We start from the raw sequence: 27,895 nt of genomic DNA on the forward strand, positions 1-27,895 counted from the left end.
AGTACTGACTGAGAGCCACCGAGGATCATAGTGCTTGACAGACCCTATCAACAAGGTAAGACTAAATTAAAACCTTCTAATAGAGCAAGACAGACAAAAAGGTAAAAATTCATGCTACAAACAGCTCTGGCAAAAATTAAGAGACCACTGCAAAATTTTAAGTTTGTCTGATTTTTCTCTTTATAGGTATATTTTTGAGTAAAATTTAAATTGTTCTTTCATTCTATAAACTTGTGACATCATGTCTCTGAAGTTCCAAGCAATAAGTTTTGTATTTTTTTTCCGAAAAAGAAAAATGGTTAAAATTAAAAAAAAACCTAGTGCTTTCAGACCTCAAATAATGAAAAGAAAAAAAGTTCATAATCATGTAGAAACAACAATACTAATGTTTTAACTCGGGAAGAGTTCGGAAATCAATATTTTGTGGAATAACCATGATTTTTAATCACAGCTTCATGCGCCTTGGCATGCTTTCCACCAGTCTTTCACACTGCTTCTGGCTCAAAAATGTAAGCAGTTCTTCTTTGTTTGATGGCTTGTGACTATCCATCATCCTCTTTATTACATTCCAGAGGTTTTCAATGGGGTTCAGATCTGGAGATTGGGCTGCCCATGACAGGGTTTTGATGCGGTGGTCTCTAAATTTTTGCCTGAGCTGTATAAGTAAATAGATAATATGTCATATATTATTATTATTATTAATGTTACACAAACGTGCTTGGATAAGCGACATGCATGCGACATCACGTCCCCTTGACAAATAACATACAAAGTGCCCAGTAATTGGTATTTTTGTTCTTTATTTAGAGAATGAATTTACTGTTTGCTTTCTGTAGTAAGAGCATCCAATATGTCTTCATCAACACAAGAACATAGAGGTGAACAACCTGCTCCAGAATTTGCACAGATGAATAATCTGGCCTGTGAGAGTGTTGGAGGGAAGGTAAATAACAATGAACGCCGAGATTCATGTGCAAGTATTTAGTGAGGTGATCAAAAATATCAGCAAGTAAAAATACTGATCATCCAGTGGAAAGAGGTATTGCAAATTTATAGTAATAAGCTACGATTTATCAAGACTCATATTTTGCATGCTAGGCTTGATGATGGTGCGCTGGATGCGCCAAATTGATTAAGATGCGTCCACCATAATATGGTATATGAAAGAGGGTTAACTTCACAAAACAACCATTTTATTGAAATGTCTAAACATAGAACAATCCATATTACCGTATTTTGCAGATTATAAGACGCACCGGATTATAGGACGCACCGGATTATAAGACGCACCCCAAATTTTGAAGAGAAAAATAGGAAAAATCTTTTTTTTTAATAAAATGGTGGTGCTGCTTACAATCCATGTGTCTTATTGCTTACCGGGGGCAGTGGCTGCGGTGAAGCGGGGTCCCAGGGTCACTGCTGGAGGAGGCAAGAGTGGCGCGTTACTGCAGGCCGCAGGCTGGGATAAGGGGGTGTTTCGATGTGCGCTGCTGCCGGTATTTGGTGGTGCGGGGGCTCTGCTGACATTTTGTAAAAGCCCAGAGGCCCCTTACATGGTTTACTATGCTGTGAACTCCGGGAAAATGGCTGCCGGGGGCGGCGCATGCGCAGATGGAGATCTTGACACCAAGATCTCGGGAGATGAGATCTCAGAGATCTCATCTGCTTTTTGTGGATTGACCAAAGTTTCTCATTGGGACTGAGATCTGTGGAGTTTTCTGGCCATGGACTCAATATTTCAATGTTTTGTTCACCGAGCCAAACTTTTGTCTTGTGGCATAGTCTCCATCATGCTGGAAAAAGCAACGTTCTTTCCCCTGGACTGTAGGGAGAAGTTGGTCTTGGAGGATGTTTAGATCCCGTTCTTTATTTATGACAGAGTTCTTTGATAAAATTGTGAGTTAGCTACCTCCATGGATAAAAAGCCTCCACACATGAATGTTCTCAGTATGCTTAACTTTTGGGATGACACAGGACTTATGGTAGTGCTCACCCTTTATAATAATAATCTTTATTTTTTATATAGCACTAACACACAGCGCTTTACAGTTTTGCACACATTATCATCGCTGTCCCTGATGGGGCTCACAATCTAAATTCCCTATCAGTATGTCTTTTGGAATGTGGGAGGAAACCAGAGTAACCAGAGGAAACCAAAGCAAACACGGGGAGAACATACAAACTTCTTGAAGATTGTCCTTGGTGGGATTTGAACCCAGGACACCAGCGCTGCAAGTCTGCAGTACTAACCACTGAGCCACCATGCTGCCCTTTCTTCTCTGTACAATCATTCTTTTAGATGTCCCAAATAATCTGAAAGGGGCTTCATCAGAGAAAACAGCTTAACTCCAGTCCTTCATAATCTAATCAATGTACTTCCTGCAAAATGTCAGTCTGTGCTTGATGTTTTAATTTGAGACAATAGACTTTCTTACTGCCCCTCTTGACATTGGGCCAGTCTGCAAAAGTCTTCACCTCACTCTGCATGCAGATGCACTGACAAGTGCGTGCTGCCATTCCTGAGCAAGCTCTGCAGTGGTGTTGACCGTATCTTATAGCTGAATCACCTTTAGGAAACCGTTCTGTCATTTGCTGGACTTTCATGTGTGTCCTGAAGCATTCTTCACAGCAATTGAACCCTTCACTTTGACGTTCTTGATGATTGGGAAAAAGGTTGATTTAAGGGCAGTCTTGAAATCAGCAATGTCCTTGCCTGTAAAGCCATTTTGATGCAAAGCAATGATGACTGAATGTGTTTCCTTGGAGGTAGCCATGGTTAATAAAAGCAGACAACAGTTTCAAAACTTTTTGCCATGACTGTATGCCTCTAATGAATATATAGTATTGCCCCGACCGATTCATCAACCAGTTTGTGACAGAATTCTGACATCAAACTGTTTGAAGCGTGAGCCTCTTAATGAATTTGGTGCATCTTCCAGCTGCTTTGTGCAATCACAAGAAATGTACTTCAATCAGGGACTGGACTACATCTCTGTCATAATTTATGCCACTTTTGTAGTGTAAATTATAATGAATTTGTCGGCAGTGCTCAGCCATGCCCCCTGTTGGCTATTTTGCACTCACTTTTCAGAAAGTTGGCATAGCTGTCCAAGACGGACGTAAAAACTCTGAGTTATAGAAACAATTTGCAACATTTTAAACTGTTTTACCCCAGAATTTTGATGAAAAATGTTTGATGAATCGGGCAATATTGTAAATTAATATTGTGTATAGTCTATTATGGATTATACTATTTTTGGACATGTCATTTTAAAAAGTTGTTTTATGAAGTTAACCTCATTCATATTCCATATTAAGGTATGTGGACTACATGGAGGGGGATTTCTGCTCTCCTTCTGAGCTGTTCTTCTTGAGCAGTCCAAGTCTGGCAAACTCCATGTTCAATGTATTAAGTGGACAACGTTCATACTACGTTCTCTGTCTAGAGGCACAGCTAGGCATAGAGACCAATTTAGAGAATAATCTCTACTTCTACTGTAATAAAATGTTTGTTTCAATCGTACTTTTTTTTCTTAACCCCTGTTTATAAGCCTCTTTCAGGGACCTGCTCTATTAGTCGAAGAAGAGATCCACAACTGCTGCTCTGGAGGATTCAATGCAACCAAGTATTACATAATTGCTGATACAAATTAATATATGCCAAGTGCTGTAAAAGAAACATACCCCTACTGGCATAGTCCAGTGGTCTCAGCTGACAGGCTGATTTTTAGGTCTGCTGACACATAGTGAGGTGAACTACAAGAGTCAGATACTGTCCCGATTGGGTCACCATGTCGTGGTGGATGGCTTTTACATTTTTTTTTATCAAACCAATGTTAACCTAAGTACCCTATGTTATTTACATGTACTACTAGTACTTTACTTACTACAGGGTATTTGTACTTCTCTTAGGTTCTGCTTGTTAAATGGCCACAGTGTTAATGCACACCTATGTATTGCACTTAAAACAACATGTGCTCTGGCTCAATTTTTTTTAGGTTTTGTCACTGGATTGTAAGTAAACTAACTAGTACAGAGCATCTGTCCTAAACGCAAGGGTAAATGTTTTTCTGTGCTGTGATCTCGAAAAACCGCAAACACAGGAAAATAAAGTAAAACATTAACTCACTGCACTCTTGAACTTGAGTTACCCATGAAGTTGTGGATGTTTTCTTCTTCTATTCTGCCATCGAATGGCCAGCTTATTAATTAGTAATAATAATAAATAATAATCTCTTTATTTATATAGCGCCAACATATTCTGCAGCGCTTTGCAGTTTGCACACATTATCATCGCTGTCCCCGATGGGGCTCACAATCTAGATTCCCTATCAGTATGTCTTTGGAGTGTGGGAAGAAACCAGAGAACCCGGAGGAAACCCACGCAAACACGGGGAGAACATACAAACTCCTTATACCTGATATTACGTCACATAATGTGTGTAATGTGTGTGAGATCACAGCCACATCCAGGTCATCTCCATCATGGGGCTGTTTATCATGTCCCCCTGTGTCCTCATCACCTCCCTCCTCAGGATCACACGAATGGCCAGCTTATTAATTAGTAATACTATTAGTATAATAATAGCATCTTTTTGAAAAATCTAAAAAATGTTATTTATTCTTTAAAATATTGCAGAAATAAATAATTGTATTACCAATGATTCCCTTTCCAGGAATGCATGTTTAAGCTCCTGTAACATTATACGTCCATATTTTGCAGGTTTTATTCGCTACTGATGACTGGTTTGCGGTTGCTGAAAATCTATTAAAAGTAAAGTCTTAGTTTATTATTGTTAGTGGGATTTGTCGGTTTTAAATCTGAACTAATAAATTATTTCTGCTTTTCCATTATATGGGTGTCACTCCTCTCCTGCTTCTCACACAGTCCCATCCCAATTTAAACCTCTAAGTCCTCTCCATTGGATCTGAATCTTGGTTATTCAGCCAAGCTAGGTTTATGGAAGTGGTAGCTCTCTGAATGCAGAAAGGGCCAAATGGCCACTGGAAGGACTAACCTTCTAGTTAGACCCCTTCATCTGGTTCACCCATGTAGGGATCCTGGTGTTGCCCTACTGGGTCATACTTGTAGGACACTCAGCATCAGGTATGGACCTTAGGGGAGGAGGGACAGCCTCAAAAGTTGATAGTCTGGCCTTGGAATGTTGGACCTTCATTCTGCCAACCTCCTTAAGCTTCAGACTTGATGTTGGAGCTCTTATACTTTTTACCGAGGATAGAACTGTGTAAGAAACCCTGAGAGGAGCTGCGTCCAGATAAAGGAAAATTATGAAAGTATTTATTTGCATTTGTTTTTTCAGCTCAGAGAAGGTTAAAAATTATGAATGATGATCAATGGTATTTCCTATATATGTCCACCTCTTGTTGCAGTTTCATGGCAGTGTTGTAAATGTGTACCGCAGTACAAGACATATTAGAAGTGGTAGCAGAAGCATAACTTGGCATTCAACATAGGGGGAACAAAACAGATCTGATTGGGGCTTTAATCCAGGTAATACGTACCATTAGGGACGTGCATTATAATTCTACTACTGGGTGTGGTGGACATATCAACAATCAACAATGCTGCTACTGACTAAAAACCATTATAAATAGACCTACAGGAAAATGTAAAAATACTAATTCCATAGACCATGTAATGGATTATTGTCAGAGGCGTAGCTTGGGGTTTGGTTCAGGGGGTTGAAACTTCTGAGTGGGCCTCTAACCAGGTAACCTTGATTGCAAATATGATGGAGTAACGTAATAGTGGATGTAGGAGAACCTCTGCAGAACTCCCTGCTGTTACTAAAAAAATCTCTGTACAAAGACCAACACTGGTGTATGGTGACCATATAGTGGTAGATATCAGTCCTGCAGAACATATAAGAGATCACAGCACAGTTACAGATAGATACTTACAGCTGATGTACATTCTGGTGGAGTCATTCACTTTTCCTATCTGGCACAGACAGACATGACAATCTCTGTAGTTAGGACTCGGCTGCAGAGATTACAACAAAGACACATATGACCTCACATTTCAGGCACCTTAGCCATGTATCCCCAACTTGCACAAACTCCTTATCCTGCTAATACCCCAATACTGAGCCTCTGCTGCTGTATGTATCCCTATTACTGCACCTACTGTGTTGTATTGTGTGACCTCTAACGTTCCTCCTACTTGCACCCTAGATACCTCTTTCATTGCACTCATAAAGTATGATGTCAACAAAAGTGCCCCACAAGCATTGTAAGATACCCCCACAGTGAATTCCTCCACAGCACCCTCCACACGCACAGTATGATGACCCTACTGAACCCCACCCATTAACTCCCTAGAAAAATATGGTGAACCCCAATACAGTATGTTCCTGCAACTGTGACACCCACGCAGTCCTCTGTGCAGTATAATGGGCATACAGTATAATGTCCCCACACCCCTAACACTGTATAATGGCCCCCACATAGTATGATGGACCCCACACAAACCTTCTCATTGTATAATTGCTTGCATACAGCATAATGCACCCCATACTCAATACAGCATTATGCATCCCATAGTCCATACAGTATAATGCATCCCATAGTCTGCTGTTTAGAATAATGCAACCCATAGTCCTAGTATGGAGTATAGGGTGCATTATGCTGTATAGACTATGGGTAGCATTATGGTGTATGGACCATACACCATAATGCAACCCATAGTCTATACAGCATAATGCACCCCATACTCCACCATACAGCATAATTCATCCCATACTTCATACAGCATAATGCATCCCATAGTCTATACAGAATAATTCACCCCATAGTCCATTCAGTATAATGACCCCATACTCCAAACAGAATAATACACCCCGTAATCCATACAGGATAATGCAGCCCATAGTCTGCTGCATAGTATAATGCACCCCATAGTCCTCTATATAGTATAATGTACCCCATAGTTCATTCAGCATAATGCACTCCATAGCCCATTCAGCATAATGCACCCCATAGTCCTCCATACGGTATTCTAGCTACCACAATGTTCTAAAAAAAAGAAATACCATACTCATCTACTCCTTGTTCCCCCCTTGCTGCTCCGTTCTCTGCAGTGAAGGTTCTGAATGTCAGTGTAGCGGGCACCATGTAGTGACAACATCGCTCCTTCCTTCATCATTACATTCAACTGTAACGACATCTAGGATGCCGATACAGTTGAAGTTGTGATGACGAGTGGGGACCTCTCGACTCATAGGCCCCATAGCGTAAGTGCAGAGAGATTGTGTCTACCTGCTCTGTCGGAGAGCTTAACTGTATCGGCGCATTGTGCACAGCGTTACAGTTAAAAGTGATGTAGCTTTGGGTGGGCCGCTCAGAGCCGCACCTTCTGTCCCCAGTAGTTACGCCACTGATTACAGTACATATAAATCTGTAATAAATTACTTACTGGAGACATCCTTTATGATTGGAGTTATCCATTTTCCCCTTCCTTTTCATCTGGCCCAGACAGCCATGAAGGCTTCTTTCTCCAGTCATGACTCAATTGCAGCATTTACAGTGCAGAAACATTTGACATTTCACATTTCCTGCACCGCCATCATTCCAGTAATGGAGCTCTGGGTGTCAGTACTGGGGGTGTTAGGTGTGGGATGATGAGCTACATGTAGCTCATGACCATCTTTCAGCACTGAATGTGGCTCTCAAGGTTAGAAAGGTTGAGACCACTAATCTAGATGCTTGATAATGGTCCATGGCTTTAGGTTTAAACTATAATGGTGTCCTGGGAACGTGAACCCAGGGCCACTGATAAACCCCCCTCTGTTCCATACAACTAGTTAAGCTACTATCAGTCTAGTTGCATCTTAGGGTACTGTCACACAGTGGCACTTTGGTCGCTACAATGGCACGATCCGTGACGTTCCAGCGATATAGTTACGATATCGCTGTGTCTGACACGCTACTGCGATCAGGGACCCCGCTGAGAATCGTACGTCGTAGCAGATCGTTTGAAACTTTATTTCGTCGTCAAGTGTCCCGCTGTGGCGGCATGATCGCAGCGTGTAACAAAGGTATGCACGATATTCCCAATGTCCCGTATGACTTCTACATCGCAACTACGTCATGAAATTATCGCTCCAGCGCCGTGCATTGCAAAGTGTGACCGCAGTCTACGACGCTGGAGCAATAATCAAGTGACGCTGCAACGTCACGGATCGTGCCGTCGGAGCGATCAAAGTGCCACTGTGTGATAGTACCCTTACGCATGCATGCTTGGTCAAACTTCAACTGCATGACTGACTTTAGAGCTTGCCTTAGTTATATAATTTTTTGTTTGTTTGTTTTTTTTACTAGAAAGGCGATCCAGAGTTTAAAGTAGGACTCTTTACAGAATATGGAAAATGGATGGATGGTTGGGAGACGAGGAGGAAGAGAATACCAGGTGAGACATAGAAAGATTTATTGGTGCATGGTCTTCTATAATGCAGACAATAAGTGGTTGTCTGATTTCAATTGATCATCACCATAAACCAGTGGAACCATAAACCAGTAACACTGTTCAAATGAGTCATTGTGACTACCCAAAGAATATCTGTAGAATAAAAAATCCCTTCTGCTCAGATCCACGACTAGAACAATAACTTCAGGAGGGATAATTTCGACTACCAACAATCATTTCATTTAAAAGAAAGTATCATTAGTTTGGAGCGCCCCCAGACGCAGGGCCGCAGGGTACTCGGTACCGGGCCTCTCTGTCTCAGTTCTGGGGTTGTCACAGTGGCTAGACTCGGTCCGTGACCCTGCTAAGGGGCGTCCAATGAAAGGTGTAGGTGGTGGTGCATGGTGCAGGTCGCGGTGAATAACGAGGACACAGGGTTGCAGTCTCTTTACCTCTTTACCGAAGGCTTCAGGGTCCGCAATCCAGAGTACTGTTAACAGGGCTGGCTGAGACCGGCCGGTCCGAAGGCACATCCAGAGTTCCCTTTGCAGGTGGAAATCAGTGTCTACCTTCTAGCATCGGTGTGTTGTAGTACTTCCCTGCTGAGCACCACGAGATAGTCCTCACAACTGTCGTGTATATTTCTGGTCTTTCTCTCTCTCTCTCCGTCCCCCAAATGATATGGATGGGACGCACCCGTATGACGGGGTAGGCCTGGAGCTATTTTATAGGGACCCTAGGGACGCCCCTCTCCCACAGTTTGCCTCCGTTGTCTTCGTTAGGTGTAATGGTGAGACAGCCAACCTATGGTTAACTGCCCGGCCGTAGTCTAAAGTAATGCGTGGAGTCTCTTACTTTCTCGGCGTTCCGGCCACCGGCTACGCGCCTCAGAAGGATGTTGCTGATCTTGGAGCACGACTCCTTCTGGTATTGTCTCCTTTTTGCTGTATTTCCTTTCCTCACTCCTCCACAATAAACCTCGCTTCTTGTCCTTTCTTAGGAGTCTGCCACTGTAAGGCACAGGCACAACTCTGTAACGATCTTGTCTCTTTCTAGGACGCTGCCAGGATCCCACCCCTGACAGGTCCTCTCTCTAGCTCTTCCCAGCTACGTTCTCCCTGACTTCCTGTCCAACCCCCAGTTTTACCAGAGCGTGAGGAGTGGCCTACTAGATAGAGCCACTCCCCCTGGTGGCCGGAGTGTGAGGTACCTGGTCAGGTGAACTCCTTTAGTGCAATCAGACGTAACATCACTCCCCTTAGTGGCAGAGCGACATCACTGCAACAACCAGGACTCTGGGGCGCTGCACTCCCCCCCGGTTAAATCCAGTACTCCCGGACTGGGAAAATAAGAACAACAATACATATTAACAGGGAACACATACAATTTTGAAATATCATAAACAATTAAACATAACAGTGCTTCCCTTTATGGGCGGTGAGGACTCTTGAACGTTGCGAAAAGTTTTGGTCATGCACAGTTCATGACTCCCAGTTCAGTGGTTGTAACTTTTCAAAGCAGCAGGGACCCTGTGTAAACAAAGGGGTCCCTTTGAAAGTTTTGGAGCAATTCACTGTCCACTGCTCCATTGTCCATTTTTAAACTTGTAACAAAGATATTTACACAAACACAAACACAATTAGCAACTTTAGTTAATACCTCCAAGTTTTGTAATGAAGGGGAGTCTGATTCCTGGTGCTACGTGTAGACCTCCGTAGTGCAGGGGTTGCTATTGGCCTAGCAGGGCTCGCTATGCTTGCTACCACTGGTGTAGTGCACTGCCTTCTAGCTACGGTTCTAGTGAGTCTGGGTAGCACTGGCATGCTGGATCTCTCAGAGCTGCTGCTACCATCAGTGGGTACGGCAGATTCGCCGATAGCAGAGGGAGGCTCCGCATGGCATCGTCCGGCGGGATCTGTGGTGATTGCGGGTCCGGAGGATCTGGCACCACATCTAGTCCAGGCGGGTTTGGTTGATGAAACGTTAAGACCGGTACCACGATGGCCTGATTTATTTGGGTTCAAGACTGGGGAAAATCACCAAGAACAGTGTGTATCATTTTCTCCTCTTCTGCAGGTGGAGAGGCTCTTGGACCTGTTTCCTTCTCCCTCAACTTATCGGGGCATACCTTAAGGTGGTCTCTGGATATTGCCGTTGAGGTTTCCCCTCCATCTTTGCTGATGAGGCAGACTTTGGTATTGTCGAAATCGGACGGCAGGATGGTATACGGTTCCGCTTCCCATTGGTCGTCAAGTTTGTGTAGCCTTCTCTTCCGCTTGAGTACCTGCTCGCCAGGCGGCAAGGGAATCGCAGGAGCATGCTGGTTGTAGTCCCTTTCCTGTTTTTGCCTGGCCTGAGCGAGACTTCTTTCCTCCGTATCCCAATCGGCATCCGGTGAGGTATCTTCGGGGGTCAGAACCCCCATGTCCAGATCAACGGGCAACTTGCTAGACCTTCCTCGCATCAGGTACGCCGGAGTGCAGTTGGTAGAATTCACTGGGATGTGGTTGTACATGTCTACCAGGTCAGGCAATTTTGTTGGCCACAAGTTCCGTTCTTCTACAGGCAGGGTCTTCAGTAAGTCGATCACCACTTGGTTCATCTTTTCACACATCCCATTGGTTTGGGGATGGTAAGGTGTGGTTCTGATCTTCTTACACCCATACAGATTGCAGAACTCCTGGAACACCTCCGCCTCAAACGCTGGTCCCTGATCGGTCAGTACCTTCTCCGTATACCCATGGGGCCTACAGAAGTACTGCTGAAAGGTTTTGGCGGCCGTCCTGGCCGTTAGATCCTTGACAGGTACAACCACCAGGAACCTGGAATAGTGATCCACGATGGTGAAAGCATAAATATAGCCCGACCGGCTAGGTGTCAGCTTCACGTGGTCCAGCGCGACCAGTTCTAGCGGCTGTTTGGTGATGATGGGCTGCAAAGGAGCCCGTTGGCTGTCATGGTCCTTCCTGCGTAGACTGCACGGGCCACACTCCCGACACCACTTCTCGATGGCTCTTTTCATGCCAATCCAATAGAATCTCCCTCGGAGTAGTCTCTCTAACTTCCTCCACCCGAAGTGTCCAGCCCCATTGTGGTATGCTCCCAGAACCATCGGCGCATCTTGCCTCGGAACCACTATCTGCCATACCAATTCGTGAGTGCGGGGGTCGATACTTCTTCGGCACAGCTTACCGTCGTGAATAAACAATTTGCTTCTCCCCTTCCACAGCTGTTGGGTTTCTTGTGGATCATCCGGGCCGGGATGCAAACCTGCCTGCGTCAGGAGTTCTTTCACCCGACGGACCACAGGATCACCATCCTGGGTCTCTGCCCACCCATGGTGAGGCAGGGGATTCAGCGTGGCATCCTGGTTGTTTCTGTGCCTGTTCTTCACATGATGGGAGCATTGAGTGCCTTTGGGGCGATGGAAAGCGGGCAGTTCTACTTCTTCGAGTGCCTCCGGGTCCTCCCCTGTTTCTGGCAAATTGGGCATCCGGGACAAGGCATCGGCATTCGAATTCTTGCGTCCTGCCCGGTACTTGATGGTAAAGTCATAATTGGACAGCCGGGCCATCCACCGCTGTTCCAAGGCCCCGAGTTTTGCTGTGTCCAAGTGCGTTAGTGGATTGTTATCCGTGAAGATGGTAAATTTTGCTGAGGCCAGGTAGTGTTTGAACCTCTCCGTCACTGCCCAAACGATGGCGAGGAATTCCAGCTTGAAGGAACTGTAGTTGTCAGGGTTCCTTTCCGTGGGACGAAGTTTCCTGCTGGCATAAGCGATTACCCTCTCCTTGCCTTTCTGGACCTGGGACAACACAGCTCCCAGTCCTACATTGCTGGCATCCGTATACAATACAAATGGTTGATCATACTCAGGGTAGGCCAGTACCTCTTCTCCCGTCAGCGCCATCTTCAAGCAAGTGAATGATCCTTCCAGTCCTTCGTTCCAATCAAATGGGGTACTCTTCCCCTTGGTCTTCTTGGATTGGCCCACCAACAGATTTTGCAATGGCGCGGCCTTCTTGGTGAAGTCCTTGATGAACCTCCGGTAATAGCCTACCAACCCGAGGAACTGCCGGACTTCATGGAGGTTGCTGGGCTTCGGCCAGTCCTTAATCACCGTAACCTTGTCAGGGTCTGGGGCCACTCCTTCAGCACTCACCACATGGCCGAGATACTGCACTTTGGGTTTCAGCAGGTGGCATTTGGATGGTTTCACCTTTAAGCCAAAGTTGGATAGGGCTTCAAACACCTCGGCCAGGTGCTTCAGATGGTCTTCGTAGGTCTTGGAGAAGACAATGACATCATCCAGATACAGCAGTACAGTTTCAAAGTTCTTGTGCCCCAGACAGCATTCCATCATCCTCTGGAACGTCCCCGGGGCATTGCACAATCCGAAGGGCATGTAGTTGAATTCACAAAGACCCATCGGCGTCATGAAGGCCGTCTTCTCCTTGTCCGCCTCCGCCACGGGAACCTGCCAGTACCCACTGGTGAGGTCCAATGTAGAGAAGTAGTTAGCAGATTTTAAAGCAGCCAGGGACTCCTCTATCCTGGGCAGTGGGTATGCATCTTTATGTGTAATGCGATTTAACTGTCGATAATCCACACACATTCTCATTGTGCCATCTTTCTTCTTAACAAGGACTAATTGAGCTGCCCAGGGGCTACAACTGTCCCTCACTACCCCAGCCTCCTTCATCTCTCGCAACATGTCCTTGGCACACTGATAATGGTACAGGACGGTATCTCTCTTTTATGGGTCGGTGATCCCCTGTGGGGATATGATGTTGGATCCCTTTTACCTGTCCAAAATCTAGGGGATGTTTGCTAAAGACCCGCTCGTACTCATGAACCACCCTGTAGGCCCCCTGTTTCTGGTGAGGTGGGGTAGAGTCAGTGCCCACATGTAATTCCCGACAACAATCCTGCGGTTGCCCTGCAGAACCGTTGTTCTCCGCCGGATTGGACGGGACCAAGGGCCCAGGTGCCTGTATCACACTACTATTAACAGTAAACAGTTTGGCAAGTGTGGCATATTTGGCTAGCTGGACTTCTTCTTCCCCGCAATTGAGAACACATACTGGCACCCTCCCCTTGCGGACGTCAACCACCCCTCTGGCTGTCAGCAGGGTATGCCTATTATGCGAATATACAGGTTCTACCAGGGCCTGATAGTCTTTACCCCTGAGGCCTATGGCTGCCCGACACCATATTAACATTTCACTCCTGGGGGGTATCGCAATGGGGTTTGAATCACTCACTGTGACACGACCAATTTCACCCCCAGTCAGCTCCACCTGCTGTCTTTGCATCAGGGCCCTGATTTCTTTTTGCAGGGCACGTTGTTCACTGTAGCCAGCTGTTTCTACTACCTGTTGTAATAGGACAATAACTTCTGCAAGACAATTTTCTATAACATAAGTACCAATGGTCATCATGGGATTACACTCACGGCGGTCAATATCAACAATTCCAATCCCTTGGGCCTTCAATTCCACTCGCCCCACTTTGATGGTGACCTCTTTATACCCCACTTGTGGCAATGGCTGACCATTACTGGCTATTATGGTGAAATCGTCATCGGGGCCACGAGTAATATCGGTGTCCTCCCAATACCGTTTATAAAGCACGTAAGGCATAGTCGTCACCTGAGAACCGGTGTCCAGCAAAGCGTTCATGGGGATACCGTCGATCACAACAGGAAGAACTGGTCGCCCTCCAACATATTTGGCTCTCCAATGCTGCGGGCCTGATCGTCCTACTCCTGGGGGTTGGCCCTTTGCCCCAGGGGTTGCTCGTTTAAAGGACAGTACCTTGCAAGGTGGCCCACCTGGTGACAGCGGCGGCAGATAGGTCGTCCGTCCCGATGAAAGCGATCGTCGTCCCTGCCTCTGGTCGGCGGAGTCCTCCTCTGTCGCATCCAGGGGACATCCTCTGGTCTGGATCTTCTCCTTGGGGGCCTCCTGTAGGGACTGCACAGTCCGGGCTAGGGCAGCAACGCTCTTGGTCAGCTCCTGCATCTGGAGGCGGAGTCCTGCGGGGGAGTCGTCCTCCAAGCTCTGGGCATCGGCCTCGGCGGCAACTGGGGCATCCGACGCCACCTCCTGGTGGTACGTGAGAGCTGGACGCCTGGGAGGCGCTGCACGGCTGGACTGTCGCTCTTGTAGCGCCTGGATGGCTTTATCCTTGAATTGAGCAAAAGTCAGGTCTGGGTTCTGCATGGCCAGGAAGTGCAGTTGACCCCTTTGGTGGCTGCACAGGAGCCCCTCAATGAACCGCTCCTTCAGGAGTTTATCTTCATCTTGCATGCTGCCGGGGTCACTCTGCTTGATGGCCCACAGCGCCTCCTGGAGGTTAAGGGCATAGTCCCGTAGGCTATCCTGCGGCCTCTGTTTGCACCCATAGAAAGTCAACTTAATTTCTGTAGCGGTGCGGGTGTCAAAGGTGGCTTTAAGCTTTGCAAAGACCTGCTGTGCAGTTCCCTTATCCGCGGCGGGCCAGGACTTCACTTCTCTCAGAGCCGCCCCAAAGAGTTGGCCGGTTATCATATGAACTTTCGGAGGCTCTGTCAGGGGATAGAACTCGAGCAGGCTGCAGATCCCCTCTTTAAAGTCAGTTAATGTATGGGACTCTCCAGAGTATCGCGGGAGCCAGGCTGCTCCAGGTAGGTACGGCATGGAGAAGGGCATTATGGCTGTTGTAGCCGCAGCAGCCACCGGCTAGCGGATAGGGGCAGCGAGCTCTGCGGCAACCGGCTGTGGTACAAGGCCCGCGGCTGCATCTACTGCGGGGGCCGGAGAGGCCTCTGGGTCTACGGCTGCGACCGCCGCCTCTGCTCCCCCCGACTCAGACATGGTCGCTCCTTCCCCCTGCTGACCTGCTGGAAGTTGGTGTTCCTCTTCCGGGATCGTCGCTTTACCGCGTCTTCTGGTCCCGTGCTCTTTTTGACTGGCTCCGCCCACGAAGTTATGGCTCCTCCCTTCGAGCGCGACGATGGCGGATTTTGGCGGCAAATAGCAACACACAGTCTTTGCAATAAATCACAGTTCAATCACAGTTCCAAGGCACACATGACCCGACTCGTCAGGCTTAAGTAGATCCTGTTCGTGACGCCAAGTTTGGAGCACCCCCAGACGCAGAGCCGCAGGGTACTCGGTACCGGGCCTCTCTGTCTCAGTTCTGGGGTTGTCACGGTGGCTAGACTCGGTCCGTGACCCTGCTAAGGGGCGTCCAATGAAAGGTGTAGGTGGTGGTGCGTGGTGCAGGTCACGGTGAATAACGAGGACACAGGGTTGCAGTCTCTTTACCTCTTTACTGAAGGCTTCAGGGTCCACAATCCAGAGTACTGTTAACAGGGCTGGCTGAGACCGGCCGGTCCGAAGGCACATCCAGAGTTCCCTTTGCAGGTGGAAATCAGTGTCTACCTTCTAGCGCCTGTGTGTTGTAGTACTTCCCTGCTGAGCACCATGGTCTTTCTCTCTCTCTCTCCGTCCCCATATGATATGGATGGGACGCACCCGAATTACGGGGTAGGCCTGGAGCTATTTTATAGGGACCCTAGGGACGCCCCTCTCCCACAGTTTGCCTCCGTTGTCTTCGTTAGGTGTAATGGTGAGACAGCCAACCTATGGTTAACTGCCCGGCCGTAGTCTAAAGTAATGCGTGGAGTCTCTTACTTTCTCGGCGTTCCGGCCACCGGCTACGCGCCTCAGAAGGATGTTGCTGATCTTGGAGCACGACTCCTTCTGGTATTGTCTCCTTTTTGCTGTATTTCCTTTCCTCACTCCTCCACAATAAACCTCACTTCTTGTCCTTTCTTAGGAGTCTGCCGCTGTAAGGCACAGGCACAACTCCGTAACGATCTTGTCTCTTTCTAGGACGCTGCCAGGATCCCACCCCTGACAGGTCCTCTCTCTAGCTCTTCCCAGCTACGTTCTCCCTGACTTCCTGTCCAACCCCCAGTTTTACCAGAGCGTGAGGAGTGGCCTACTAGATAGAACCACTCCCCCTGGTGGCCGGAGTGAGGTGCAATGTGTGTGTTACCTGGTCAGGTGAACTCCTTTAGTGCAATCAGACGTAACATCACTCCCCTTAGTGGCAGAACGACATCACTGCAACGACCAGGACTCTGGGGCGCTGCAGTTTTATTTTAGAATCCCAAATAAATTTTTCAGCAAATGTGCTATCTTGCACTAAATGCAATCGATTTGTCTGATCCAGCTTCTTATTTCACTATTTTGGTGACATGAAATGATGGATGAACCAGTGACATAAATGAATATTACATGAACTTAGGAAGATGTGGACCCTTTGGATTGCAATAAATTTGACTGCGCTAAATGGGAAGAGATGAATCTGAGGGATTTCCAGGTTTTTACCCTTTAGAGTAGTTTTCATTAGCAACTGCAGACAGATTATGGATTCCAATATGAAATCTGTTATGGCCTGGTGGTTACGGAGCAGTACTGAGATGACCTGGTGGGTAAGACCAATCATGGACAAGCTCAGCGGAGGTGGCAGCTCCACCGACAGTAATTACTGTTATGACCTAGTGATTACGGAGCAGAACTGAAATGACCTGGTGGGTAAAACAAATAAAGTACTAGCTCTGGGGAGGTGGTAGCTTTACTGACCGCAATCCCTACTCCTAACACCAACACTAGAAATAGCCGTGGAGCGTGCCTATCTCTGCCTAGACGCCTCTTCACAGCCTAAGAACTAGCTACCCCTGAAGATGGAAACGGAAAACTATCTCGCCTCAGAGAAAGATAGCCCCCCACAAATATTGACGGTGAGTGGAGAGGGAAATGACAAACTCAGAAATGAAACTAGATTTAGCAAAGGAGGCCAAAACTATCTAAATAGACAGAGATAGAAAAGGCTACTGTGCGGTCAGTATAAAAACTAAAAGTCCACGCAGAGTTTACAAAAAATAACCTCCACACCGACTCACGGTGTGGAGGAGCAAATCTGCGACCCCAGAGCTTCCAACTAGCCGGAATAATTCATAATGACAAGCTGGACAAAAGAGACATAACTTAAACTGAACAGAAGGTCATAAACAGGGAAACACCCAAAAACTAGCAGAACTTATCTTAAGCTGAAATGGACTGGCCAACAGAGAACTTCCAGGAAAGGACTGAATCCACAGGAAGAAACATTGACAGCTGGCATCAACTACAGCCTAAAGCCCAGTTAAATAACAAGGACAGGGCACCGATTAGTGAAAGCAGCTGCTAAGTTCCACTTGAAACCACCAGAGGGAGCCCAAGAGCAGAACTCCCAAAAATACCATTCATGACCACAGGATGGAGCCCAAGAACGGAATTCACAACAGAAATCCCAGAAAAAAAACCTGTCAAGCCTAGTTGACTGGTTGAGGTCAGAACAGAAAAATGGGAGACAGGCAGATGGCCATGGCGGATACATGTAGGTAACAGTATATAAAAAATAAAGTACACTTTAGCACAGGTAGACACCTAAAAAAACATATTGCTCAAGCACAGAGCACTGGGGACATGGCCCTAAGGAAGTCTAGCATGATAGACTGAGGGGAAGAGCTTTGGAGATTAATGGCCCACTAAGAGGTCCTGAGTCAGTGTGCACATGAGCACTAGAGGCAAAAATCAGAGGCCGCACAAGAGGGACAATGGCAGTGAGTAGGACAATGTGCCAAGAGGATAGGTGGAACATGGATGTGAAGTGCAGGAGCAGAGCAGTGGCAGACTTGAGGACAGCAATCGTGTTGGGTGAATGTGACAAACTCTTACGCCAAGCACCGGTCACAGCTTGTAATGGAATAACATATTTCTACCTAGGTCATGACTGGTGTATAATTGAGCTGGGTGTTCCAGGAGTCATTCATGGCTTTCACGTGGACACACATTTCTTCACTGGAAATTATGCACCACGCATTTCAGTTCAGGTTGCATGTCTACAAGGTAACTATTATTTCCTTTTACTCTGTTACATTGATTTATAATTATTTAGGTAACTTTTATATTAATTAGGCAGCCAGTGTTTTGGGGTTTTATAAGTAAAATGTACTGTAAAAAGAGATATATTGCATCATAAAGGGGTGCGAACAATTTCATTATGTAGTGTTATTTTAGTATTTTTCTTCTAAGACTTTATCACATATGCAATGAATGTTCATATGGCGTGTAACATTTACAAACTTTTATGTCTTCTAAGAAATTATATCATTGCCTCCAAGAGAGGACAGAATTGGATCTGCTGCAAATGAGGAAGATTTTAAAGCCATCGATAGGGTAAGGAAGATGTGCAGGCATGAGATGATTAATATTCATATTTACTTTAGGAGGTATCTTAAGAAATACAATATTTCAAGGATCTGTCACTAAAGAAAAAACTACTTTTCTATGTTATACCAAGATACACAAAACTAAAAAAATCAAACTCTTATGTTAGTTCTGCGGTGTCAATCATTTACTGCGTCAATCTTTTTTTTATTTGTAATTGTATATAAAGGATATATCATCAATAAAATCAAATAGGCCATTTGTCACTCAACCCCTTAAGAAATGGTCATAAGCATTGGCTCCTATGTCAGTCTCAAACAGAGCAAGGATAAAGAGAAGAGGAACTCTGTGTAATATCGCTGTTATTGAGTGAGGGTAGCCTAACAATTAGTCGCTCACCTGGGCGGGTTGTGTGTGGAACAGCTCCAAAACATGTTACATGAATACATCTGCTTTTTTTCCTCACAACTTGCAATACCAGTAGCAGCTTCCAGGATCTATCACCCATTTCCTCCTCTTTTCAAACCTTCATTCTCCACCCATTGGGTGTGAGTCCAGCGGTCGGACAGCAGCAGCCACACATTGGAATCATCAGAAGTAAAGTTAATTACGAAACGCGTTGCATGATTAAATTAGTTTTTTTTGTCACAACTCACAATACTTGCAGCAGTGCCTTGTATCTACCATCCATTTCCTCCTCTTTCCAATTCTCAAATAGAGTTGACTTTTCCTGGAATTTTTGGCTAATTCTTGAGAGAGAGTGTGAATATACTAGAGGTTAGGACAGTCCAACATTGCATATAAGCTAATGCTTAAAGAAACACTAAGCCTAAGGCCTCATTCACACATCAGTATTTTTGCATCGGTGTTTGTATGTCAAAGCCAGGTGTGGAACTTACAGAGAAAAACTATAAATGAAAGATTGACACCTATTCTGTATTTTGGAGAGACTCCTGGTTTTGCCATATAAACACTGATGAAATACTGATCAAAAATACTGATGTGTGAATCAGGCCCACATTTACCTCAAGCCTCATTCACACGTCAGTATGTTTCATCAGTGCTTGTATGCCGAAGACTGAAGTGAAACTTATAGGGAAAAACTATCATTAGGTTGACAGTTGTTCTGTGTTTTGGAGACACTCCTGTTTGTATCATACAAATACTGATAAAATACTGATCAAAAATGGATGAGGCCTAAAAATGAATAAAAGGTGTAAAACATGTATTTTATCAGCTAAGTAAAAAACGAAACTTGTTAAAATCTAAGAAAGATAATCAGTATTCCAATTTTTTTTTTTAATTTCATTGAGTAACTCTAGGGTGGGGATAAATTAGTTGTGGAGGCTTGTTTGACTTGTCTTCAATTCCCCTGCAGAGCAATGGTGGAAGGCTCCTGCTGAAGAAAGCTTCCTCCCAGTCAGAAATGTGCCTATTTTTAGATCTGTGAGAAGTAGGTTACTGAACTGGATGTCTCCTCGGACATAAATAAACAAAGAACAGGGCTACAATTTTGTAAGAACAACAAACTCTTTTTTTCCCTTCAGTTTAGGAAAATATATGCATGTTCAGCTCATGGATTAAAAATAGTTACCATGATACAAAATCAGCTGTTCTGCCACAGCATTTTACAAACTATTGACAATTCTACAATGCACTTTTGCAAATTTTCCTAAAAGTAAAAAATTAAGAAAAATCTAAATCTTTATAAATAATTGAGAAAACACCCAGAGTAACCAGAAAAAAGTATATTTTATTTTTTTTGCTATTGAGAAAGATAAGTTTTTTCTTATTCAATGTGCATTATGATAAAATACAATTTCTTTTCTAGCTACAGTCCGAAAAATGGGAATATTTATTGAAGATGACAGAGCTCAAACCAGGATATGCCGATTCATGCCATAATTTCTTTCATATCAGTTCAAAACAGAGATGGACACATATTCGACTAAACATATATCCAGGTAAGTGGAGATCTACACTGATTAAAGCTGGCCATGTATGAGTTCAATGCTAGACAAGCCTTCATTCGGCAGACGGCCTTCTCTTCTAAACTTTCATAGATTTGGGCACTCTACCTAATTTTCATGTGTTTTTTTACGTAGAGATTTGAGTTTGAAACTGCCCGATGCAAAGCAGAATATCGGCTGAATAAGTTCACGTGTAGAGTAGATATAGATTGGTTTTGTGGTTTTACCTTTGTCACAAACCACAGATAACCCTTTTTAATCTAAAAGCTAGTACCATTGGTTGGTGGAAAGTTGCTTGCTACCATGAGACCCCTAAGAACAAGTGCCAATTCTTAATCTCACTAACAGCAGCTGTAACGCACATTTAGCTAAGAGTTCTATGGTCTTTACAAGGCAGGCTCGGCAATTTCTGAAGAACTCTTTGGGGGTATATCTCACAGCAAATTAATCATAAGTCAACACATATTCTTTTTTTTGCATCTTGTATATTAGAGAAATATTGGAACCGAGTACCTCCAATATTATAGCCATTGACTCCGTGTGTGATCTATCATTTTTCCCAGATGGTGGAATTGCTCGCTTTAAAGTCTATGGTATTGGACAAAGAGATTGGTCTTTATGTGGCCCAAATGATTTGGAAGATCTGATGTCGATGACGAATGGAAGTGTGTGCCTTGGGTATAGTGACGCACATTATGGCCATCCCAGGAATCTCATTGGTATATAGACGTAGAATCGTTGAACTGTTCACCATGGGAAAATGTTGTTAATCAGATTGTATCTGTCGATCATAAATTTTATTTTTGTATTTGATATGTAGGCCTTGGAAGGGCAGCTGACATGGGTGACGGGTGGGAAACAGCAAGAAGACTTGATCGGCCACCTGTTATAAAGGTAACCAATAAATATTTCTCAGAAATTCACCACAGAGCTCCAAGTAAAGGTACCTTCACACTAACCGACTTTGCAACGATAACGATAGCGATCCGTGACGTTGCAGCGTCCTGGATAGCGATATCATTGTGTTTGACACACAGCAGCGATCTGGATCCCGCTGTGATATCGCTGGTCGTTGCTGAAAGTTCAGAACTTTATTTGGTCGTCAGATCGGCGTGTATCGTCGTGTTTGACAGCAAAAGCAGTGATGCCAGCGATGTTTTACAATGGTAACCAGGGTAAATATCGGGTTACTAAGTGCAGGGCCGCGCTTACTAACCCGATGTTTAACCTGGTTACCATTGTAAAAGTAAAAAAAACAAACAGTACATACTCACCCTCTGATGTCTGTCACACGTCCCTCGCCATCTGCTTCCCGCACTGACTGTGATTGCCGGCCGTAAAGTTAAAGCAGAGCACAGCGGTGACGTCACCGTTGTGCTGTACTTTACGGCCAGCAATCACAGTTAGTGCGGGAAGCAGACGGCGCGGGACGTGTGACAGACATCAGAGGGTGAGTATGTAGTGTTTGTTTTTTTTACTTTTACAATGGTAACCAGGGTAAACATCGGGTTACTAAGCGCGGCCCTGCGCTTAGTAACCCGATGTTTACCCTGGTTAGCCGGGGACTTCGGCATCGTTGGTCGCTGGAGAGCTGTCTGTGTGACAGCTCCCCAGCGACCACACAATGACTTACCAACGATCATGGCCAGGTCGTATCGCTGGTCGTGATCGTTGGTAAATCGTTTAGTGTGAAGGTACTGTAAGACATCTTTAGTGGGAACTTATCTCCCTTTAGAATAAAAGGATCAGGCATGTTGAAATTCAACATTACCTATCCTTCTTGGGAAGTGTCAGGACACCCTCTTAAATATTAGATGGTTTACCAGTCCTACCAAATCGGTGAGTTCACCTAATGTTTACCTTCATTTAATCAGACAAGAATTTTGTTTAGGACATTTACAATGTGGTTTACTACTTTTCTAGTAGAGAGGTTTGTGATTTTAATACTGAAGTATCGTTGCATAACTATGATCTAAAAGTCATAGATGAAACAATATATTTTATAGGCTGATGAAAATGGCATACTCCAAGTCCTAGGAAACGAATGGACAGTGTTTCGTCTTGGCCATCCCGGACTAATAACACACATAGAAATAGACACTAACCACTTTAAAGGTAAGTATGGTGTAAATAACCCCCATAATCATATAAAATTGGAGATGTTAACTATGAAGATGTCATTTTAACATAGTCATGAAATTTGCTGGTCAATGTCAAGCCTATCAGAAGTGGTCAACTCAAAAAGGCAACATTTGACAGATTTCACGCAGACATCTCTGTTTAGTAAGTTCGGAGGAATTGCGGCCTTCAGCCTTTAACCCCTATATAGGGAACTGAATGTACATTGGGGCCCCCTGAGTTGTGTCCATGGAGTAGCTGCAGATCGGAGGAGGGAGCTTGAAGCAGGAGTAGTAAAACTAGCTGGGCCAGTAACTACAGGGACAGAATCTGGAGACAAAACTAGAGCCCAAGCAATAGTTGGGGTAAGATACCAGGAGGTTAGTCAAAAAGCAGTAATTTGAGATGGGCTCAAAGTAACTGGGATTACAGAACAGACAAGATTAGGATCAACCAAGTCAGAATCAGGGTATGAGCAGATATTACACTAATGATGTACGAGATAATGAAGTGCAATAGCTGGAAACCCTCCGCAGTATGTTTGGAGTTAAATAGGTTGTGTCACTACCCTACTGGTGACAGCATGTAGCTGATTACTCCTGCTAAGCTGCTGGACACCAAAAACTCATTCTGTTTGGCTGGATGGCACCAAATGTCCCAGCCACACCATTATCTCTGACTTAACAGATCCTGTGCCGTCTTTTGATATTGTCAATGACTTCTCCTCCATCACCAGTGCTGCCATCAGAATGAATACTGCGGCACCTGATAACTGAAACAGACATTACTGCAGCAGGTCCAGGTAGGAATATACAGGTGCATCTCATAAAATTAGATCATCATCAAAAAGTTAATATATTTCAGTTGTGCAATACAAAAAGTGAAACTCATATATTATACAGAGTCATTACAAACAGAGTGATCTACAGTATTTAAAGTGTTTATTTCTGCAAATGTCAATGATTATGGCTTAAAGTCAATGAAAACCCAAATGTCATTATCTCAGTAAATTAGAATACTTTATAAAACCAACTTGAAAAAATGACTTTAAAATCCGAAATGTTGGCCTACTGAAATGTATATTCAGTAAATGCACTCAATACTTGGTTGGGGCTCCTTTTGCATCAATTATTGCATCAATGTGGCGTGGCATGGAGGCGATCAGCCTGTGGCACTGCTGAGGTGTTATGGAAGCCCAGGTTGCTTTGATAGCAGCCTTCAGCTCATCTGCGTTGTTGGGTCTGGTGTCTCTCATCTTCCTCTTGATAATAACCCATAGATTATCTATGCAGTTAAGGTCAGGCGAGTTTGCTGGCCAACCAAGCACAATGATACTGTTGTTTTTAAACCAGGGATTGGTTCTTTTAGCAGTGTGGACAGGTGCCACGTCCTGCTGGAGAATGAAATTCCATCTCCAAAAAGCTTGTGGGCAGAGGGAATCATGAATTACTCTAAAATTTCATGGTAGATGGCTGCACTGACTTTGGTCTTTATAAAACACAGTGGACCTACATCAGCAGATGACATGGCTCCCCAAGCGATCACTGATTGTGGAAACTTCACACTAGACCTCAAGCAGCTTGGATTGAGGCCTCTCCACTTTTCCTCCAGACTCTAGTACCTTGATTTCCAAGGTCTAGTGTGAAGTATCCACAATCAGTGATGGTTTGGGGAGCCATGTCATCTGCTGATGTAGGTCCACTGCGTTTTATCAAGACCAAAGCCTACCAGGAAATTTTAGAGCACTTCATGCTTCCCTCTGCCGACAAGCTTTTTGGAGATGGAAATATCATTCTCCAGCAGGACTTAGCACCTGTCCAAACTGCCAAAAGTATCAATTCCTGGTTTAAAAACAACAGTATCCCTGTGCTTGCAAACTCACCTGACCTTAACCCCATATAGAATCTATGGAGTATTGTCAAGAGTAAGATGAGACACCAGACCCAACAATGCAGATGAGCTGAAGGCTGCTATCAAAGCAACCTGGGCTTCCATAACACCTCAGCAGTGCCACAGGCTGATCGCCTCATTGATGCAGTAATTGATGCAAAAGGAGCCCCAACCAAGCATTGAGTGCATTTACTGAACATACATTTCAGTAGGCCAACATTTCCGATTTTAAAATCATTTTTTAAAGCTGGTGTTATAAAGTATTCTAATTTACTGAGATAATGATTGTTGGGTTTTCATTGGCTGTAAGCCATAATCATCAACATTAACAGAAATAAACAGTTGATATAGATCACTCTGTCTGTAATGACTCTATATAATATATGAGTTTCACTTTTGTATTGAAGAACTGAAATAAATTATCTTTTTGATGATATTCTAATTTTGTGAGATGCACCTGTAAGAGTAACTAAGCTCTTTTGTTAGACTATGGACATCACATTTATGATGTCCATTTAGCATGTACCGTACGTCAAAACCTGCTCCTGATATAAATACTAAGCATGTCCACAAGGCTCCATAAGCCCAATGGAAGCCAAAAGAGTCATTTTTTATCCTCTGTCTAGTCATTATACATCCATATACTGCAGAAATACGGCAAGGAAAAATGTAGAAGATTAAATCATTCCATACAATGGTATTTAGTAAAAAGAAAAACATACACAACACTGTATACAGTTTTTATAATGGAAACTTATAGGTGACAAATGTCACTGTAAGGAGGAGGTCACACATGCTCTTCTTCAGGTCAGGGACCACTTGTTTCATTTCAAAAGATAGCTTAGTTGTCTATCAGACAGTACAAATGTATGAAAAATATCAATTAGTCTGTCTTTATTTCCTTCATTTATAAATGCAAATAAATCAATACAATATTCTAATGATGACCCATGATGTAATGTTATTTCATTGTGAGCTCTTGGTCCTTGGTTGCTGGACTGGCGGGCCCGAGTATTTGGCAGCACTGCCATGCTCTGTCACCATAGCTGGAAGTGAGAATGGTTGGTTTCTAGGCTGTAGTTAACATGAGGATGTAAAAGCATCAGCCCCAGTCCTGGACCCATCTAATATCTATGGTACCATCAGAACTCATAAGCTACTCATGGGGACAAAAGAGACTGTAACATTTTTCAGCCAGTAAAACCGAAGAAATGATCAGGAACATAAGTTGGTATATGTGCAATGTGTAAAAGCACGTTCACACTGTGGCCAATTCACAGAAAAAGCCAGAAAAAAAACAAAAGTAGCATATACCCTGTATTAGGTAAATAGTCATAGTACATATAAATAACATAGGGTACTTAGTTAATGCAATTTTGATAAAAAAAACATAAAAGTCATCCCACCGGGACAAGGTGTACCCAATCGGGATGGTCTTATCCTATCTCCAGTATTAAAATTTTATTGTGTGTCATAAGACATCAATGTGAATAAGGGCAGTCAATAATCCCAAATTCAGTGGCACTAGGAATAGCTGGCAGCCTTCCTCCTGTCTATGCATTTAGCTGGGTTATATAATCATTTTATTAGGGTTGTCCACTACTCGGACAACCCCTTCTCAAATACTGTATTCCCCCATATAAAATAAAAGCAGGCTGTACTAACCTCCAGTGCTGGCGCCATTCCAGTGATGTTGGGGATGCGTATCGCGTCACATTGTTATGTAACGTGAGCCCTGCAGTCAATCAGTGGCCGCTAATGGGTCACATCACTCTCCTCTCCTTCGGATGGACTTGACATCCGGAGGTAGTGAGAAGTGCCGCTGCTCTCTCACTTCCTCCGGAGGTCAGTTTTGTCAGAAGGAAGTGAGAGTGATGTGACCCATTAGCGACCACTGATTGGCTGCAGGACTCATCTTACATAACAATGAAATGCGAGCTCTGGGATGCCAAGCACCGTTCCACCGATCTTACCGGTGGTGAGTGCAGGCTGTTCTTATTTTACATGAAGGAATATAGTCAATGAGAAGGGGTTGTCTGAGTAGTGAACAACTCCTCTAAGTATTAACTGGGGGATGAAAGGTGGTAACTGACTGCTGGACGAGCGTCGGCCAATTGTTATTTCATGCCCATGGCCATCGATAGTTCAGTATTTTTTAGAATGTGTTTTCTTTCTCCACCGATCATATCATAGTCCGTTGTAATACTTGTAGGAAATGCACCAAATTCATGCAAAATCGAAGCTTGCGTTCTGACCCCGAAAGAGGAAGAAGAGAAGCTCAGAGACAAATGGGCTGTGAAACTGGATAAGAAATGGAAAACTCTTCTACCTGTGACACAGGTATTTGTCAAAGTTTGGATAAACCCAGGTAGCATTGTAAACCTCTGCTCTATTCTCATAGCTCATTGGTGCAACTGTCTGATAACGGTAACAGTACCCCACATTCCTGGTATCATGTTAGAGGCGCCAATGGTGACATTAGGCTCTAAGACCAGCTGGCCCCCCTGTCCTCTAGCTTTTCCACAGTCTGCGTTTGTTTCTGCCATTCCAAGTCCCAAGGAACCATTTGTAATGCAGGTTACAGAAGGAAATCACGACTCCGAGTTTGTGTACTAATTCCAATATGTATCAGTACTATTATCTCTGCTCTTCATGAATGCTCGCTTCGTATTGAAAAGGAATTTATATGTTTATTTTTCCAGCTTCATCCTCACAAGAGACATTTTATTGATGGAACGTCTTTATCACTACAAGAAGTCATAACGCATGTGAAGGTCACCATTGCTCCGGATGGTGGTGTAAGCAGATTACGGCTCTGGGGTTTTCCTCGCCAACTGCCTTGAGACATTGAATACAATTGCGCTACTAGAAGGATTGTCTGTTCAGATCTTCTCATTTGGATGAATTTTAGCCATTTTACCAGTATGAATCTCAGTTGTACTTTTCTAACCTGAATAAATAATTATTGCAGCTGACCAATGGAAGAATAAACACGCAAATTGAAAATCTTAAAATTTTGTCAAAGAATTTCCTTTTTTTTCTTACATTATCTTTGCTTTCATGTGATCCAGCAAGCTCCCAAGGCTGCATGCGATCATCAATGGCATAGGTGTCAATACCGGCGGCCCATGCAGATGCGACAGGACCCCTGGAGAGAAGGATCCTGTTTCTGTTTAGTTTAAAGGGAACCTACAGCAGAAACACAAAAATGATCCCTATTTTGGAGT

At 44.3% G+C, this 27,895-nt stretch overlaps 1 protein-coding gene across 1 annotated transcript; it reads left to right on the forward strand.

Moving 5' to 3' along the window:
* Window positions 1-27,682, forward strand: ALLC (allantoicase). The gene is made up of 12 exons (XM_077293041.1): window positions 1-55; window positions 837-943; window positions 4,724-4,774; window positions 8,341-8,428; window positions 18,247-18,369; window positions 18,623-18,699; window positions 20,522-20,654; window positions 21,224-21,379; window positions 21,481-21,554; window positions 22,667-22,775; window positions 26,881-27,008; window positions 27,371-27,682. Exons 2-12 carry the CDS (start codon window positions 851-853, stop codon window positions 27,509-27,511), a joined length of 1,173 nt encoding a protein of 390 aa, XP_077149156.1. The 5' UTR covers window positions 1-55; window positions 837-850; the 3' UTR covers window positions 27,512-27,682.
* Window positions 27,683-27,895: the final 213 nt, after the last annotated feature.

The sequence above is a fragment of the Ranitomeya variabilis genome, chromosome 2 (genome assembly GCF_051348905.1).
Source record: "Ranitomeya variabilis isolate aRanVar5 chromosome 2, aRanVar5.hap1, whole genome shotgun sequence".
NCBI classification, from domain to species: Eukaryota; Metazoa; Chordata; class Amphibia; order Anura; family Dendrobatidae; genus Ranitomeya; species Ranitomeya variabilis.